At 41.6% G+C, this 17,950-nt stretch overlaps 1 protein-coding gene across 1 annotated transcript; it reads left to right on the top strand.

Moving 5' to 3' along the window:
• The first annotated feature begins 8,930 nt into the window (after positions 1-8,930).
• Positions 8,931-13,735, top strand: LOC139549802 (extracellular calcium-sensing receptor-like). Its single transcript, XM_071360553.1, has 7 exons — positions 8,931-9,142; positions 9,492-9,786; positions 10,293-10,582; positions 10,828-11,123; positions 11,734-11,954; positions 12,204-12,549; positions 12,819-13,735. Exons 1-7 carry the CDS (start codon positions 8,931-8,933, stop codon positions 13,733-13,735), a joined length of 2,577 nt encoding a protein of 858 aa, XP_071216654.1.
• The last annotated feature ends 4,215 nt before the right edge of the window (positions 13,736-17,950 follow it).

Below are 17,950 nucleotides of genomic sequence, written 5' to 3'. Positions count from 1 at the left end.
GTTTTCGCTGTAAAACACTTAAAAAATCGGAAATATTGGCTGGATTCACAAGATGTTTATCTTTCATTTGCTGTACACCATGTATTTTTCATAAATGTTTTATGATGAGTATTTAGGTATTGCACGTTGGTCTCTGTAATTGTTCTAGCTGCTTCGGTTCTATTTGTGATTGTAACTGCAATGTAAAACTATGATTTATACCTGAAATATGCAAATTTTTCGAACAAAACATAGATTTATTGTATAACATGTTATAAGACTGTACTCTGATGAAGTTGTTTCTTGGTTAGTGACTAATTATATCTCTATTTGGGGGTTTTGTGCAAGCTACCTGTGCTGTGAAAGAAATGTCTGTGCTTTTTTGTATTTGGTGGTCAGCTAACATAAATATACGTGGTGTTTTCGCTGTAAAACATTTAAAAAATTGGACATGTTGGCTGGATTCACAAGATGTTCATCTTTCATTTGCTGTATTGGACTTGTTAATGTGTGAAAGTTAAATATTTCAAAAAAATATTTTTTGAAATTCTCGCGCTGCCTTTTCAGTGGAATGTGTGGGGGGGTTCCGCTAGCGGGGCTAGACAGGTTAAGGTCGCTGCTCGGGCTCTAAATGACCTATCGAGCCGAAACTTGGGATTCGAGGTCACCTCAGCTAGGCCTAAACATAATGTCAGAACTGGACCCGCAGCTAGAACGTAACTACGTGATTTATGTTTTTATTATGGTTTGAACAGAAGGCGCTGTGAATTTTGGGCCTGCTCTGAAATATGTGATAGTTGGCTTCTAAATGAGTTGGAAAAAGTGGGTGTGGTGTCAGTTTGTATCAGTTTGGTGTCAGAATGATATCTAATTGACTGATGGACGGTGAGTTGCTGGCTGACTTTTGTCCATTTCCAATATGTTTAAACAGTGAGGTACCATCACCAAAATGACATTCTGAAATCAACACCAACGAGCGATGGAGAGGAACCAGAATCACTACCTGGCCTTCCCGAGTTCATCGGGCCAGTCAATTTTGCATTCCTGCAGTTTTTTTAGCATGTCAAATTCGTGATGGTAAATGCCCATTGAAACATATTGCAAATGGACAGCCGTGCGCCTGGAGTTTGGAATAGTTTATAACATTTTCAAAATGGTTTTAAATACCTTTAGGGGTGTGCAAGGGGTCCACGGTTGGGTAGGGAGCACCCCCCCCCCCATCCGTGCCCATCCAATAGGGTGTGCCCCTAGTCATTTTGGACATTTTTCAAAAACTGTAAAAAAACGACAGAGTCCCACTTCTCTCATGACACCATCGAGCGATGGAGAGGAACCACTAGCACTGCCCGGCCATCCCGAGTTCATCGGGCCAGTCAATTTTGCATTTCTGCAGTATTTTTGAGCATGTCAAATTCGTGATGGTAAATGCCCATTGAAACATATTGCAAATGCACAGTACATTTGCAATATGATTCAACAGTGAAAAACATCACCAAATGGACATGATGTAATCAACACAACGAGCGATGGACAGGAACCACTATCACTGCCCGACCATCCTGAGTTCATCGGGCCAGGATGAGCAATAATCTGAAGATGGTGCTAGCTAAAGCTAAAACTGGCGAGTGTAGAGAGTATAGAGATATTGTTATCCACGTCGGCACCAACGATCTTAGGATGAAACAGTCAGAGGTCACCAAGCGCAACATAGCTTCAGCATGTAAATCAGCTAGAAAGATGTGTTGGCATCGAGTAATTGTCTCTGGCCCCCTCCCAGTTAGGGGGAGTGGTGAGCTCTACAGCAGAGTCTCACAACAGCAGAATCTCACAGTACCAATCCTGGCCTGCTGAGGAGTGATGGACTCCATCCTAGCTGGAGGGGTTCTCTCATCTTATCTACCAACATAGACAGGGCTCTAACTCCTCTAGCTCCACAATGAAATAGGGTGCAGGCCAGGCAGCAGGCTGTTAGCCAGCCTGCCAGCTTAGTGGAGTCTGCCACTAGCATAGTCAGTGTAGTCAGCTCAGCTATCCCCATTGAGACTGTGTCTGTGCCTCGACCTAGGTTGGGCAAAACTCAACATGGCGGTGTTCGCCTTAGCAATCTCACTAGGATAAAGACCTCCTCCATTCCTGCCATTATTGAAAGAGATCGTGATACCTCACATCTCAAAGTAGGGCTAATTAATGTTAGATCCCTCACTTCAAAGGCATTTATAGTCAATGAACTAATCACTGATCATAATCTTGATGTGATTGACTTGACTGAAACATGGCTTAAGCCTGAGGAATTTACTGTGTTAAATGAGGCCTCCCCTCCTGGTTACACTAGTGACCATATCCCCCTACATTCCACTGAAAAGAGAGCGCGGGAATTTCAATTTTTATATTTTTTTATATTTAACTTTCACACATTAACAAGTCCATTACAGCAAATGAAAGATAAACATCTTGTGAATCCAGCCAACATGTCCGATTTTTTAAATGTTTTACAGCAAAAACACCACACATATTTATGTTAGCTCACCACCAAATCCAAAAAAGCACAGACATTTCTTTCACAGCAAAGGTAACTTTCACAAAACCCACAAATAGAGATAAAATTAATCACTAACTTTTGAACATCTTCATCAGATGAGTCATATAACATCATGTTACACAATACATTTATGTTTTGTTCGATAATGTGCATATATATATATAAAAAGAATCTCAGTTTACATTGGCGCGTTACGTGCAGTAATGTTTTGATTCCAAAACATCCGGTGATTTTGCAGAAATACTCATAATAAACATTGATAAAAGATGCAAGTGTTATTCACATAATTAAAGATAAACTTATCCTCTATGCAACCGCTGTGTCAGATTTCAAAATAAACTTTACGGAAAAAGATGAATCTGAGAACGGCGCTCAGAGCACAATCCAGCCAAAGAAATAGTCGCCATTTTGGCGTCAACAAAAGCTACAAAAACACTATAAATATGCACTTACCTTCGAATAACTTCATCAGAAGGCACTCCCAGGATTCCCAGATCAACAATAAATGACTGAAAAGTTCAATAAAGCCCATCATTTAGCCACTTGTTGTTAGCATGGAATCTATTTTCATGGCGCACGAGCAATCCCTCCAGACAAAAACTTAAAAAGTTCCGTTACAGGTCGTAGAAACAGGTCAAATGATGTTTGCAATCCATATTTAGTATGTGTTTTACATTAATCATCAATAAGGATCCAACCGGAGAATTTCATTGTCTGAAGAAAGAGCATTGGAACGAGAGCACTCTCTCTCGTGAGCGCGCCAAAAGAGACTGAAAGTTTCTGATGACCACTCAGTAAAATAGCTCCTATGAGCCCCTCCTTTATAGTAGAATCATATAACTAAAATCTAAAGACGGTGACATCTAGTGGAAGCCCTAGGAAGTGTTTGCTTATCCATAACTAGAAGGGGTTTCATTTGACACTGTTTTGAAAATCGAGTTCTCATTTCCTGTTTTGACCTCTTCCTAGGTTTTTATCTGCCAAATGAGTTCTGCTATACTTACAGAAATAATCCAAACAGTTTTAGAAACTTCAGAGTGTTTTCTATACAATAGTAATAATAATATGCATGTATTACCTTCTGGGACAGAGTAGGAGGAAATTCCGTTTGGGCACGCAATTTGTTCAAAGTCGAAATGCTGCCCCCTATCCCGATGAAGTTAACAGTAAAACCTTGAAATCAGCCCTTGCCTTAACAGGAAGCCAGTGTAGGGAGGCTAGCACTTGAGTAAGATGATCACATTTTTGGGTTCTAGTCAGGATTCTAGCAGCCGTATTTAGCACTAACTGAAGTTAATTTAGTGTTTTATCCGGGTAGCCGGAAGTAGAGCATTGCAGTAGTCCAACCTAGAAGTAACAAAAGCCTGGACCAAATTCTCTGCATCATTTTTGGACAGAAAATATCAGATTTTTGCAATGTTACGTAGATGGAAAAAAGCTGTCCTTGAAACAGTCTTGATATGTTCGTCAAAAGAGAGATCAGGGTCCAGAATAACGCCGAGGTCCTTCAAAGTTTTATTTGAGACGACTTTACAACCATCAAGATTAATTGTCAGATTCAACAGAAGATCTCTTTGTTTATTGGGACCTAGAACAAGCATCTCTGTTTTGTCCGAGTTTAAAAGTAGAACGTTTTCAGCCATCCACTTCCTTATGTCTGACACACAGGCTTCTAGCGAGGGCAATTTTGGAGCTTCACCATGTTTCATTGAAATGTATAGCTGTGTGTCATCCTCATAGCAGTGAAAGTTAACATTATGTTTTCGAATGACATCCCCAAGAGGTAAAAATATATAGTGAAAACAATAGTGGTCCTAAAACAGAACCTAGAGGAACATCAAAATGTACAGTTGATTTGTCAGAGGACAAACCATTCACAGAGACAAACTGATATCTTTCCGACAAATAAGATCTAAACCAGGCCAGAACTTGTCAGTGTAGACCAATTTGGGTTTCCAATCTCTCCAAAAGAATGTGGTGATTGATGGTATCAAAGGCAGCACTAAGGTCTAGGAGCACGAGGACAGATGCAGAGCCTCGGTCTGACACCATTATCTTCTCTAGGATAGGGGGCAGCATTTTCACTTTTGGATAAATAGCGTGTCCAATTTCAACTTCCTTCTACTCATCCCCAGAATAGAATATATGCATATTATTAGTAGATTTGGATAGAAAACACTCTGAAGTTTCTAAAACTGTTTGAATCATGTCTGTAAGTATAACAGAACTTATGTAGCAGGCAAAACCCCGAGGACTAACCATTCTTTTTTCTTTTTTTTTTAGGTCACTGTCTGTTCAATGAGGTTTCTTAGGGGTACTGGATTTCTAATCACCCTGTTTTCAGTTCCTACCGCTTCCACTGGATGTCACCAGTCTTTGGAAGCTGGAAGCTGTTTTTTTCTGGATCAAACGCGCAAAATAAATGGACAATTTGGATATATATGGACGGAATTAATCGAACAAAAGGACCATTTGTGATGTTTATGGTACATATTGGAGTGCCAACAAAATAATCTTGTCAAAGGTAAGACATGATTTATATTTTATTTGTGCGTTTTGTGCCGTGCCTGCAGTGTTGAAATATGCTACACTCTCTTTGTTTACTGTTGTGCTATCATCAGATAGTAGCATCTTATGCTTTCGCCGAAAAGCCTTTTTGAAATCTGACATGGTGGCTGGATTCACAACGAGTTTAGCTTTAATTTGGTATCTTACATGTGTGATTTAATGAAAGTTAGATTTTATATAATTTTTTTGAATTTGGAGCTCAACATTTTCCCTGGCTATTGGCCATGTGGGACGCTACCGTCCCACATATCCCAGAGAGGTTAACCTACAAAGCGTTACATGGGCTTGCTCCTACCTATCTTTCCGAGTTGGTCCTGCCGTACATACCTACACGTACGCTACGGTCACAAGACGCAGGCCTCCTAATTGTCCCTAGAATTTCTAAGCAAACAGTTGGAGGCAGGGCTTTCTCCTATAGATCTCCATTTTTATCAAATGGTCTGCCTACCCATGTGAGAGACGCAGACTCGGTCTCAACTTTTAAGTCTTTACTGAAGACTCATCTCTTCAGTTGGTCATATGATTGAGTGTAGTCTGGCCCAGGAGTGTGAAGGTGAACGGAAAGGCTCTGGAGCAACGAACCGCCCTTGCTGTCTCTGCCTGGCCGGTTCCCCTCTCTCCACTGGGATTCTCTGCCTCTAACCCTATTACAGGGGCTGAGTCACTGGCTTACTGGTGCTCTTTCATGCCGTCCCGAGGAGGGGTGCGTCACTTGAATGGGTTAAGTCACTGACATGATCTTCTTGTCTGGGTTGGCGCCCTCCCTTGGGTTGTGCCGTGGCGGAGATCTTTGTGGGCTATACTCGGCCTTGTCTCAGGATGGTAAGTTGGTGGTTGAAAAAATCCCTCTAGTGGTGTGGGGGCTGTGCTTTGGCAAAGTGGGTGGGGTTATATCCTTCCTGTTTGGCCCTGTCCGGGGGTATCATCGGATGGGGCCACAGTGTCTCCTGACCCCTCCTGTCTCAGCCTCCAGTATTTATGCTGCAGCAGTTTATGTGTCGGGGGGCTAGGGTCAGTTTGTTATATCTGGAGGACTTCTCCTGTCTTATCCGGTGTCCTGTGTGAATTTAATTATGCTCTCTCTCTTTCTCTCTTTCTCCCTTTCTTTCTCTCTCTCGGAGGACCTGAGCCCTAGGACCATGCCTCAGGACGACCTGGCATGATGACTCCTTGCTGTCCCCAGTCCACCTGGCCGTGCTGCTGCTCCAGTTTCAACTGTTCTGCCTGCAGCTATGGAACCCTGACCTGTTCACCGGACGTGCTACCTGTCCCAGACCTGCTGTTTTCAACTCTCTAGAGACCGCAGGAGCGGTAGAGATACTTTTAATGATCGGCTATGTAAAGACAACTGACATTTACTCCTGAGGTGCTGACTTGCTGCACCCTCAACAACTACTGTGATTATTATTATTTGACCATGCTGGTCATTTATGAACATTTGAACATCTTGGCCATGTTCTGTTATAATCTCCACCCGGCACAGCCAGAAGAGGACTGGCCACCCCTCATAGCCTGGTTCCTCTCTAGGTTTCTTCCTAGGTTTTGGCCTTTCTAGGGAGTTTTTCCTAGCCACCGTGCTTCTACACCTGCATTGCTTGCTGTTTGGGGTTTTAGGCTGGGTTTCTGTACAGCACTTTGAGATATCAGCTGATGTACGAAGGGCTATATAAATACATTTGACTTGATTTGATTTGGAGAGGAACCACTATCACTGCCCAGCCATCCTGAGTTCATCGGGCCAGTCACTTTTGCGTTTCTGCAGTATTTTTGAGTATATCAAATTCGTGATGGTAAATGCCCATTAAAACATATTGCAAATGGACAGCTGTGCACCTGGTGATTGGAATGTGTTAGCAGAAGCACATTTTTTAAAGGGTTTTTAATGCCTTTAGGGGGGAGCAAGGGGTCTACGGTTAGGTAGGGAGCACCCCCCCACCCGTGCCCATCCAATAGGGGGAGCCCCTTGTCATTTTGGACGTTTTTTTTTTTTATCGTTATTTTCGACATTTGACTTCCTATGAAATCAAATGGACAAAACATATGCCTTATGGACAAGTAAAAAAATTAATAATAATAATATGATAATCAAATATAACAAAAGTATGTTCGTACAGTTCTTATAAATGTGTAATTGACAAAAAAAATCTAAAGAATTTCAAAAAATGGTCCAGAAAGCACGTTTTTAAGCGAGTGATAAGTATTTATTTCTTTTTCAAATTTTCGACTTTTGACTTCCTATGAAATCATATTGCAAATGGGCAAGACATATGCCTTATGGACAAGTAAAAAAAAAATGATGATGATAATAAATTATGACAAAAGTATGTTCATACAGTTCTTATACATGTGTAATTGACAAAAAAAATGAAAACATTTCGAAAAACGGTCCAGAAAGCACTTTTTTTTTATTTTTTTTGATTATTTTTTTACATTTTCAAAAATGTTACTCTTGGGTCTAGACTTGTGTTACGTTTGCAATATGAAAATTTACGGTGGAGCGCGCTCCCCATCTATTGTATTTTTGCAGTGTTACACTTGGCATTTGCCATATGGCATTTGCAATCAGTTTTGAATGAAACAACGTCCAATTGAGTGGTATTGTACATCATGTATATGTTTCGTACGGTGCCAATATGATCCAATTCAATTTTATCCATTTCAGGGGGGTGTTCCCTTACATACTAAAAAGGAACAAAAGATCCTTGTTCTAATTTTGACTAAAACTACACACATCATTAGATTATACATTTATGATTCTAACAAATTTCATACAATTATATGGTTTCAGGGTGGAATATTTTAATCATTAACATTAAGCATATAATTCCCTTATCAGCTACCAAATACTAATTGAGTGTATGTAAACTTCTGACCCACTGGGAACGTGATGAAAGAATTAAAAGCTGAAATAAATAATTTGCTCTACTATTTTAATGACTTTGCACATTCTTAAAATAAAGTGGTGATCCTAACTGACCTAAAACAGGGAATCTTTTGTTGGATTAAATGTCAGCAAATTTGAAAAACTGAGTTTAAATGTATTTGGCTAAGGTGAATGTAAACTTCCGACTTCAACTGGTAGTGGGGCAACGTGCCAAGAGGACTAGACTTGGAATAAATACTCTGTAGTCAAGAGGACTAGACAGTAGAGGAAAAATAAGTGCGGCAACATGCCAAGAGGACTAGGCTGTAGGGGAAACACTGTGAATAGCCAGCGTGCAAAGAGGAATAGACTGTAGGTGAAATATAATGAGGCAAAGTGCCAAATGGACTAGACTGTAGGGCAAATATTGTGTAGAACCAGCGTGCCTAGAGGACTAGACTGCTGGGTAAATACTGTGTAGAGCCAGCTTGCCAAGAGGACTAGACTGTAGAGGAAATATAAGTGAGTCAAAGTGTCAATTGGACTAGACAGAAGGGGAAATACTGTGTAGAGCCAGCGTGCCAAAAGGACTAGACAGTCAGGGAAATATAAGAGAGGATTATGGTTATCATGTGTCTAATGTATGTTTATGTCTATCTAAATCATTACAGTCAACGTAGTTCTGATGCTGGTGCATACACTCTCTATAGCTGAAAGAAGCAGGACATGACTGGGTGAGCAGAGCAGCCTCTAACCCCTCCCTCCTTGGCATTGCCAATCCCACAGTGTGGCCCCCAGAGGAATCCCCACAGAGGTACGGTGGGTATTTAAACCAGAGTAGAGAGGTAACCTGACCTATGTGGGTCTGTGTGGCACTGTATTACGCCATACCTTCTAGACATCAGGGGAATGAGGCCGTCTCCGGCTCCTGCTCTGGATCCAAGTCTGGCTGGTAGTCTGGTTCTACTACATCTAGCTGTGATGGCTGGTGGGCTTGCCTTGCTCTCATCTGCCTCTGCATCTGCCTCTGGGCTGGAGTCTGTCAGATGCAGGCTCCAAGGCACCCCTCGTCCTCCGGCGTTCTCCCAGGACGGGGACTTTGTCATCGGGGGTGTGTTCTCCATCCACAACTACATGCACACTGTGGATCACAGCTACACCAGCATGCCTGAGCCCCTGCAGTGCACAGGGAGGTCAGTGAGCGCAAGAGGGAACAGGGGACAGGACTGTGACTGTGTGGGGAGACAGATCCATTGTGTTTTAAAGATACAGAGACAGTGTGTTTATAGACAGATAAACAGTGTTTTAAGTAAAACGTGTGTTTGTGTCTGAGAGAGTAGGTACTGTTACAAAGGGTCACATTTTCATGTCCTCAATTCATGTCCTCAATTTTCATGTCCCCGATATCAAAAGTGTAGGCATGTAGACAGTGTGGAAAATAAGGCTAGATATTAAGATGTTTGCCCTCGTATAACCATTTATTCTATATGCTAGTTTACCATTTAGTCAAGTGGTGCTCACTCACCTATCTTCTATTTACAGTTTTGATTCCCGTGAGTTGCGCTTCTCGCGCGCCATGGTCTTCGCAGTTGAGGAGATTAACAACAGTACGGACCTTCTACCGGGTGTCACACTTGGTTATCAAGTGCACGACTCGTGCACCTCGGTCCCCATGGCCATGAATGTGGCCTTCCAGCTGGCTAATGGCCTGGACCCAATGTTTGATACCGGAGAACAGTGCTCGGGGTCGGCTACAGTGACAGCTATCGTGGGCGAGTCTGGCTCCACGCCTACCATCAGCATGTTGCGCATCATTGGCCCTTTCGGTATTCCTCAGGTAAACTCCTGTGGAAAGAAATCATATATTCTCCTCTCTTTCAGGAAATCCTCTTTTAACTTCCTGTAGTCCAACTGTATTCTCCTGTCTTTCAGGAATATACATTTCTGTGTGAAATTATGTGGAGAAAGGCATTTGAACATAGACTGAGGACTATGAGTCTGGATGCATTTAAACATGATCTGAGGGCTATCTTTCATAGGCTAGGTTGTTATGGGATACCAGGGATTGTTGTCATACCTGTAACTTTTTTTTTTCACAGCAGCAGTTTGTCTTATAAAACTATTTTCAATATGAATAGAATGACCAAGTTAGAAATATGTAGAAATATGTATCCTTTTCAATCTGGCCTAATGAAAAACAATAGTTTGGCTTATTATTATTAATGTCTCCCTAATATCATACCACACAGCTAAAGAAAAAAAGCAGGAAGTAGCCGATAACTGAGACTCGTTTGGCCGACATTATGTTCTTTCTCATGTTTTCGACTGTCTGTTTCTACCTAGGTGAGCCACTTTTCCACCTGTGCGTGTCTGAGTGATAAGAAACAGTATCCAACCTTCTTCAGAACCATCCCCAGTGATCAGTTCCAGGCTGCCGCTCTGGCCCACCTCATCAAGCACTTCGGCTGGACCTGGATTGGGGCGGTCCGTTCCGACTCTGACTACGGTAATAACGGGATGGCGGCTTTCCTACAGGCAGCACAAGAGGAAGGCATCTGTGTGGAGTATTCTGAAGCCTTCTCCCGTACCAACGCACCCAGCAGAGTGCAACGGGTGGCCGACGTGATCCGCAGGTGATCCGTGATTACATTTGAACTTTTCATTCACACAAATGCAAGACCATATTTATAAAAAAAACTATTGATATTAATTTCTCTCTTTTCCCAAAGCTGATCTGTGAGACCAACATGATTTGCATATCTTAAACATGTCAAAAGTGTTGATTAATACTAATGTTCATGTTCACTTCACTGAGACATTCCAATGAATGATAAACATGACAAGCATATTAAGCATATGATATAATCATGTTCCCCAGCTCCACAGCCCGGGTGGTGGTTGCATTCACATCTATTGTGGAAATGAGGATCCTGCTGGAGGAGATGGAACGCCTGCCCTCTCCTCCCCGCCAGTGGATCGGGAGTGAGTCCTGGGTCACTGACCCAGATATGCTGCGCTTCGGCCTGTGTGCCGGGGCCATCGGATTTGGGATCCAACGCTCTGTCATCCCCGGCCTCAGGGACTTCCTCCTGGACCTCTCCCCACAGAAGGTGTCCAACTCTCCCCTGCTCACTGAGTTCTGGGAGGGAGCCTTTGGCTGTCGGCTGGGGATAGGTATCTATCTATCTATCTATCTTTCTGTGTGTGTCTGTCTGTGTGTCTGTCTCTCTGTCTATCTATTTATCTATCTTTCTATCTTTCTATCTATTTATATACAGTATGTATCAATCTATTTGTATCTCTTTCTTTCTATCTTTCTATCTTTCTTTCTTTCTTTCTGTCTGTCTGTCTGTCTGTCTGTCTGTCTGTCTGTCTGTCTGTCTGTCTGTCTGTCTGTCTGTCTGTCTGTCTGTCTGTCTGTCTGTCTGTCTGTCTGTCTGTCTGTCTGTCTGTCTGTCTGTCTGTCTGTCTGTCTGTCTGTCTGTCTGTCTGTCTGTCTGTCTGTCTGTCTGTCTGTCTGTCTGTCTCTCTGTCTGTCTGTCTATCTATTTATCTATTTATCTATCTTTCTATCTATTTATAAACAGTATATATCAATCTATTTGTATCTCTATCTTCCTGTCTGTCCGTCCGTCTCCCACTCTCTCTCTCTCTCTCTCTCTCTCTCTCTCTCTCTCTCTCTCTCTCTCTCTCTCTCTCTCTCTCTCTCTCTGTCTGTCTGTCTGTCTGTCTGTCTGTCTGTCTGTCTGTCTGTCTGTCTGTCTGTCTGTCTGTCTGTCTGTAGGGACTACTACAGGTGTTGGGGTTGAAGAGAAGGTGTGTGATGGCAGTGAGGATATACAGCAGCTACAGACCCCCTACACAGATACATCCCAGCTGCGTGTCACTAACATGGTGTATAAAGCTGTTTACGCCATAGCACACGCCATCCACAGCATCGTTTGTGAAGAGAGAGAAAACTCCACTGTGAACTGTGACAAAAATCTCAATGTGAAGCCAACACAGGTGAATGACAAGTCTGTAGGATAATGTCCTGATTGATATGTTTATTGAGACTACATGTATGAAGGCCTTGGAGTTCCCATTATACTTTACAACTTGTTCTGAAGTAACGCATCTGACAAATATATGAGTTGAATTAATGTTCTGTTTCTCTCTCACTCACTCCATCTATCTTTCCTTCTCTCCATCTCTCTTCACCTCTCTCCTTCTCTCTTGTCCCCTCTCTCTCTCCCTTGACCTTCCAACCCCCAGGTCCTGGAGAGATTGAGGAGGGTGAACTTCTCTCGTAACGGGTACCAGGTGTCTTTCGATGCCAACGGGGATCCAGTGGCAACCTATGAGCTGGTCAACTGGCAGAGACGGGAGAGTGGGAAGATGGAGTTTGTGACAGTGGGGCTCTATGATGGGTCCCTGCCTCCTGACCAGAGGCTTGACATCGAGAGGGAAATCACCTGGGTAAAGAACAGTACACAAGTACCTGTGTCAGTGTGCAGTGAGAGCTGTCCCCCAGGCACTCGTAAGGCTATACAGAAAGGAAAGCCTGTATGCTGTTATGACTGTATCCAATGTGCAGAGGGAGAAATAAGTAATAACACAGGTAGGACTATAGCAACAGTTGGCAAAAATGTGTTGTAATTTCTATCACGGTTTACTAAGTAGTGGTTAATTCATATTACCAGCACTACAAAGGTAGTGTCTATCAATTATATTCCTGTTCTTATTATCTCATGTAAGCTGCACATTAATTCAACATTCGTTATTGTAAACTGACAAAGTGCAGCATTGTGGGACATGTATTTGTAAATAAATAAAACCTGAATCTATTATTGCTAACATTCTAACAGTCTGTTGCATTGTCCTGGTCAGATTCTTCAGACTGTCTGATCTGTCCCGAGGAGTACTGGCCCAACGCTGAGAGAGACCGCTGTATCGTTAAGCCTGTGGAGTTCCTGTCCTTCCACGAGGTCCTCGGAATCATCCTGACTGCCTGCTCTGTGGGCGGGGCTTGTCTGGCCATCGCCACGGCAACTATCTTCTACCGCCACAGAACTTCGGCCATCGTCAGGGCCAACAACTCTGAGCTGAGCTTCCTGCTGCTCTTCTCCTTGACACTGTGTTTTCTGTGCTCTCTTACTTTCATTGGCCGGCCCTCTGAGTGGTCCTGTATGCTGCGCCACACAGCGTTTGGGATCACCTTCGTCCTCTGCATCTCTTGTGTTCTGGGGAAAACAATAGTGGTGTTGATGGCCTTCAGGGCTACACTTCCAGGCAGTAATGTCATGAAATGGTTTGGTCCTCCACAGCAGAGATTGACTGTAGTGTCCTTCACGTTTGTCCAGGCTTTGATATGCACTCTGTGGTTGGTCCTGTACCCTCCCTTCCCCATTAAAAACCTCACTACCTACAAGGAAAAGATCATTCTAGAGTGTGATGTGGGTTCAGCTATTGGTTTCTGGGCTGTGTTGGGCTATATAGGACTCCTTTCTCTCTTGTGCTTTGTGCTGGCTTTTCTGGCTCGGAAGCTGCCTGATAACTTCAATGAGGCCAAATTCATCACCTTCAGCATGCTCATATTCTGTGCAGTCTGGATCACCTTTATCCCAGCTTATGTCAGCTCTCCTGGGAAGTTCACTGTAGCTGTGGAGATCTTTGCCATCATCACCTCTAGCTTTGGGTTGTTCTTTCTGTTATTTGTTCCTAAATGCTTCATTATTCTGTTCAGGCCGGAGAAGAACACCAAGAAACACCTTATGGAGAAGACGTCCAATGATATACGTTATTAAGATATGATTAAGGGGGAAAAACATTGTAACGTTCAGTTATATGGTTTATCATACAGTTAGGTAGGACTACTCTGACAGAGATGACCAACAATTTAGCAGGTAATCATTGGTATCATTGTAACTATTAACATGACAAAGGTTCACTTTAGATATTCCAATGTTATGAGAGATTGTTCAAATCTAGAGTGTTAAAATCTAATTTGACCTGCTAAGTGATGTGATTAGCAGTAGCCTACAGAGTGGAACCACTTCCATGTTGTTGGAGAAAAGCTTTATTCTTATATGAATTGATATAACATTGAAGTGCATGTGTTCAATTGATATTGTAATTCATCATAGCACGTATTATAATAATATAATAAACATTTTCATACACAGTTGAAGTCGGAAGTTTACAAACACTTAGGTTGAGTCATTAAAAATAGTTTTTTAACAACTCCACACATTTCTTGTTAACAAATTATAGTTTTGGCAAGTCTGTTAGGACATCTACAAGTCAATTTTCCAACAATTGTTTACAGACAGATTATTTCACTTACAACTCACTGTTTCACACTTCCAGTGGGTGAGACTTTTACATACACTAAGTTCACTGTGCCTATAAATAGTGTCATGACGTTGCCCTCTTTGGATACAGCGAGCACCATCCCCCTACCTCTCTCGCTCTCTCTCCTACACCCAGGCTGCTGTGGTCAGAGAGGTTGTAAATTCCTAGAGGAGATTCTTCCTCATGGCCAGACAGTATAGAGAGAGAGTGAGTTTCATAGAGAGAACTAAGGAATTTCTTCCAGCTCACAGAACTGGAGAACCGAACAACATTCATGTTCTGGAGAATTTATAAAAGATCGGTGAAGTAACTAGCTACAAACTGGTCCATTTGGTACAATTTTGTAAAACTCATGAGAGACAATACAGCCACATTACCATAACCCTGTTTATACAAGAGTCTCAGTTATGAGGCTTACATCTAATTGTTGTATAAAATGAATGAGTAAAGATGAAACTATTGGTGAAATTATGTAATGTGATTTTAGACTGTTTAACTTCTTTGGGGTAGGGGGCAGTATTTTCACGTCCGGATGAAAAGCATGCCCAGAGTAAACTGCCTGCTACTCAGACCCAGATACTAGGATATGCATATTATGTGTAGATTTGGATAGAAAACACTCTGAAGTTTCTCAAACTGTTTGAAGGATGTCTGTGAGTATAACATAACTCAGGCAGGCAAAAACCTGAGAGAAAATCCAACCAGGAAGTGGAAAATCTGAGGTTTTTAGATTATTATCCAAGATTCAGTGGAAATGGGGTCATGTTGCACTTCCTAAGGCTTCCAGTAGATGTCAACAGTCTTTGGAACCTTGTTTGATGCTTCTACTGTGAAGTGGGGGCGAATGAGAGGGGATTGAGTAAGGTCTGCCATGAGCTGATCATGCGCTGAACATGCGCTTTCATGTGAGAGTTAGCTTGAGTTCCATTGCATTTCTGAAGACAAATGAATTCTCCGGTTGGAACATTATTGAAGATTTATGTTAAAAACATCCTAAAGATTGATTATATACTTCGTTTGACATGTTTCTGCGGACTGTAATATGACTTTTCGTCTGAACTTTTGCCTGGACCTGCCCGCGCGTCGTAAATTTAGATTGTGTACTGAAAGCACGAACAACAAGGAGGAATTTGGACATAAATGATGGACATTATCAAACAAAACAAACATTTATTGTGGAACTGGGATTCCTGGGAGTGCATTTTCATGAAGATCATCAAAGGTAAGTGAATATTTATAATGCTCTTTCTGACTTCTGTTGACTCCAACATGGCGGATATCTCTTTGGGTGGATTTGTCATCTGAGCACTGTACTCAGATTATTGCATGGTTTGCTTTTTTCGTAAAGTTATTTTGAAATCTGACACAGCGGTTACATTAAGGAGAAGTGGATCTAAAATTCCATGTATAACACTTGTAACATTTATGATTACTATTTCTGTAAATTGATGTGGCTCTCTGCAAAATCACCGGATGTTTTGGAACTACTGAACATAACGCGCCAATGTAAACTCAGGTTTTCGCCCGCAGAATCAGTTTTGTTATACTCACAGACAATATTTTGATAGTTTTGGAAACTTTGGAGTGTTTTCTATCCTAATCTGTAATCTTATATGCATATTCTACGATCTGGGCCTGAGAAATAGTCCGTTTACGTTGGGAACGTTATAAAAAAATAATAATAATTCTGGCCCCTAGCGTCAAGAAGTTAAAGATACACGTGTTGTAAATCCAGCCACAGTGTCCGATTTCAAAAAGGCTTTAAGACGAAAGCAAACCAAACGATTATGTTAGGTCAGAGCCAAGTCACAGAAAAACACAGCCATTTTCCAACCAAAGAGAGGTGTCACAAAAAGCAGAAATATAGATAAAATGAATCACTAACCTTTGACGATCTTCATCAGATGACACTCCCAGGACTCAATGTTACACAATACATGTATGTTTTGTTCGATAAAGTTCATATTTATATCCAAAAACATCCGGAGAAATTGCAGAGAGCCACATCAAATAACATAAACACTCATCATAAACTTTGATGAAAGATACATGTTTTACATAGAATTAAAGATAAACTTGTTCTTAATGCAACCGCTGTGTCAGATTTCAAAAAAGCTTTATGGCAAAAGCACAAAATTCAATAATCTGAGTACAGCGTTCAGCCACTAAAGCAAGCCATACAGTTACCCGACAAATTGTGGAGTCAACAAAAGTCAGAAATAGCATTATAAATCTTCCCTTACTTTTGCTGATCTTCATCAGAATGCACACCCAGGACTCCAACTTCCACAAGAAATGTTCATTTTGTTCGATTACGTCCATATTTATGTCCACATACCTCTGTTTTGTTTGCGCGTTTAGTTCACTATTCCAAAGGCACAATGCGCGAGAGCAAAATCCAGACGAAAAGTCAAAAGAGTTCCATTACAGTTTGTAGAAACATGTCAAACGATGTTTTCAATCAATATTTAGGGTCTTTTTATAATAAACCTTCAATAATATTCCAACCGGACAATAGCGTATTCATTACAGAGGAAAAAGAAGAAACGGCGCGCCTGCGTGACCGCGGTGTAAACAACTCATTGGCCTCAGCCTAGTCCACTTGTTGAAACAGCTCTTATTCGACCCCCTTCCTCAATAGAAGCCTCAAACAACTTTCTAAAAACTGTTGACATCTGCTAGAAGCCTTGGGAAGTGCAATCTGGCCCCATAGACACAGCATATTGGATAGGCAATCACTTAAATGAATCTACAAACCTCAGATTTCCCACTTCCTGGTTGGATTTGTCTCAGGTTTTCGCCTGCCATATGAGTTCTGTTATACTCACTCATATATCCAAATCTACTAATTATATGCATATCATAGCTTCTGGCCCTGGGTAACAAGCAGTTTACTCTGGGCACCTTATTCATCCAAGTTACTCAATACTGCCCCACTTTCCCAAAGAAGTTAACCAGACCACGTGGTTAAACTCTTAGACTATCGATACCGACAGAATAAGAACAAATCTTTGATACTAATTACTAGTCTGCAGCTAGGAATTCGGTATCATTGAACACAAAAACCGACAACCGCCGAAACATCTATTCTGTAACGACATTGCTGAACGTTACTCTGAACTATCAATTCCAAACATGGCAGAGAGAGAGAGAGGGCGGACAAACTCTCCAACAGAAACAAACTTTTCAACAGAGATCCCGACGACACACTGAGCGTAAATATATGTATTGATTGAAATTATTCCCGAATGAGTGAGCATTCATGTGCAAAGGATTAGCATTTCAATTGTTATAATTATCAACTTGGTAGTGTCTTATCGCAATCGACCCTCGCCTTCCCTTTTGTTCACCAAGCCGCGATACCGGTTTCTCCCACTAGGGAAACTCCGCTATCATTTCCTTGTAACTATCTACTGTTTGTTTATGCATTTCTGTCAATTACTTAGTTAGTAAATAAAGGATTTAATACAATTGATGTATGGATGACTCGTAGTGAAGACTGGGTTCGTGCAGATAACCAACAATTTACGACGTTTGGAATGAGACTAACGTGAGGTAAAGAATAATTCATTAATTTGAAGACTAATTGATCAGATATTAAAATATCTAAAGGTTATGTTAGGAAAATAATAACTTTGTAATCTGAATATTTTCCTTGGTGCACCGAC

The sequence above is a fragment of the Salvelinus alpinus genome, chromosome 22 (assembly GCF_045679555.1).
Source record: "Salvelinus alpinus chromosome 22, SLU_Salpinus.1, whole genome shotgun sequence".
NCBI classification, from domain to species: Eukaryota; Metazoa; Chordata; class Actinopteri; order Salmoniformes; family Salmonidae; genus Salvelinus; species Salvelinus alpinus.
The sequence above is the reverse complement of the archived record's forward strand: the minus strand, read 5'-3'. Positions and strand labels throughout refer to the sequence as shown.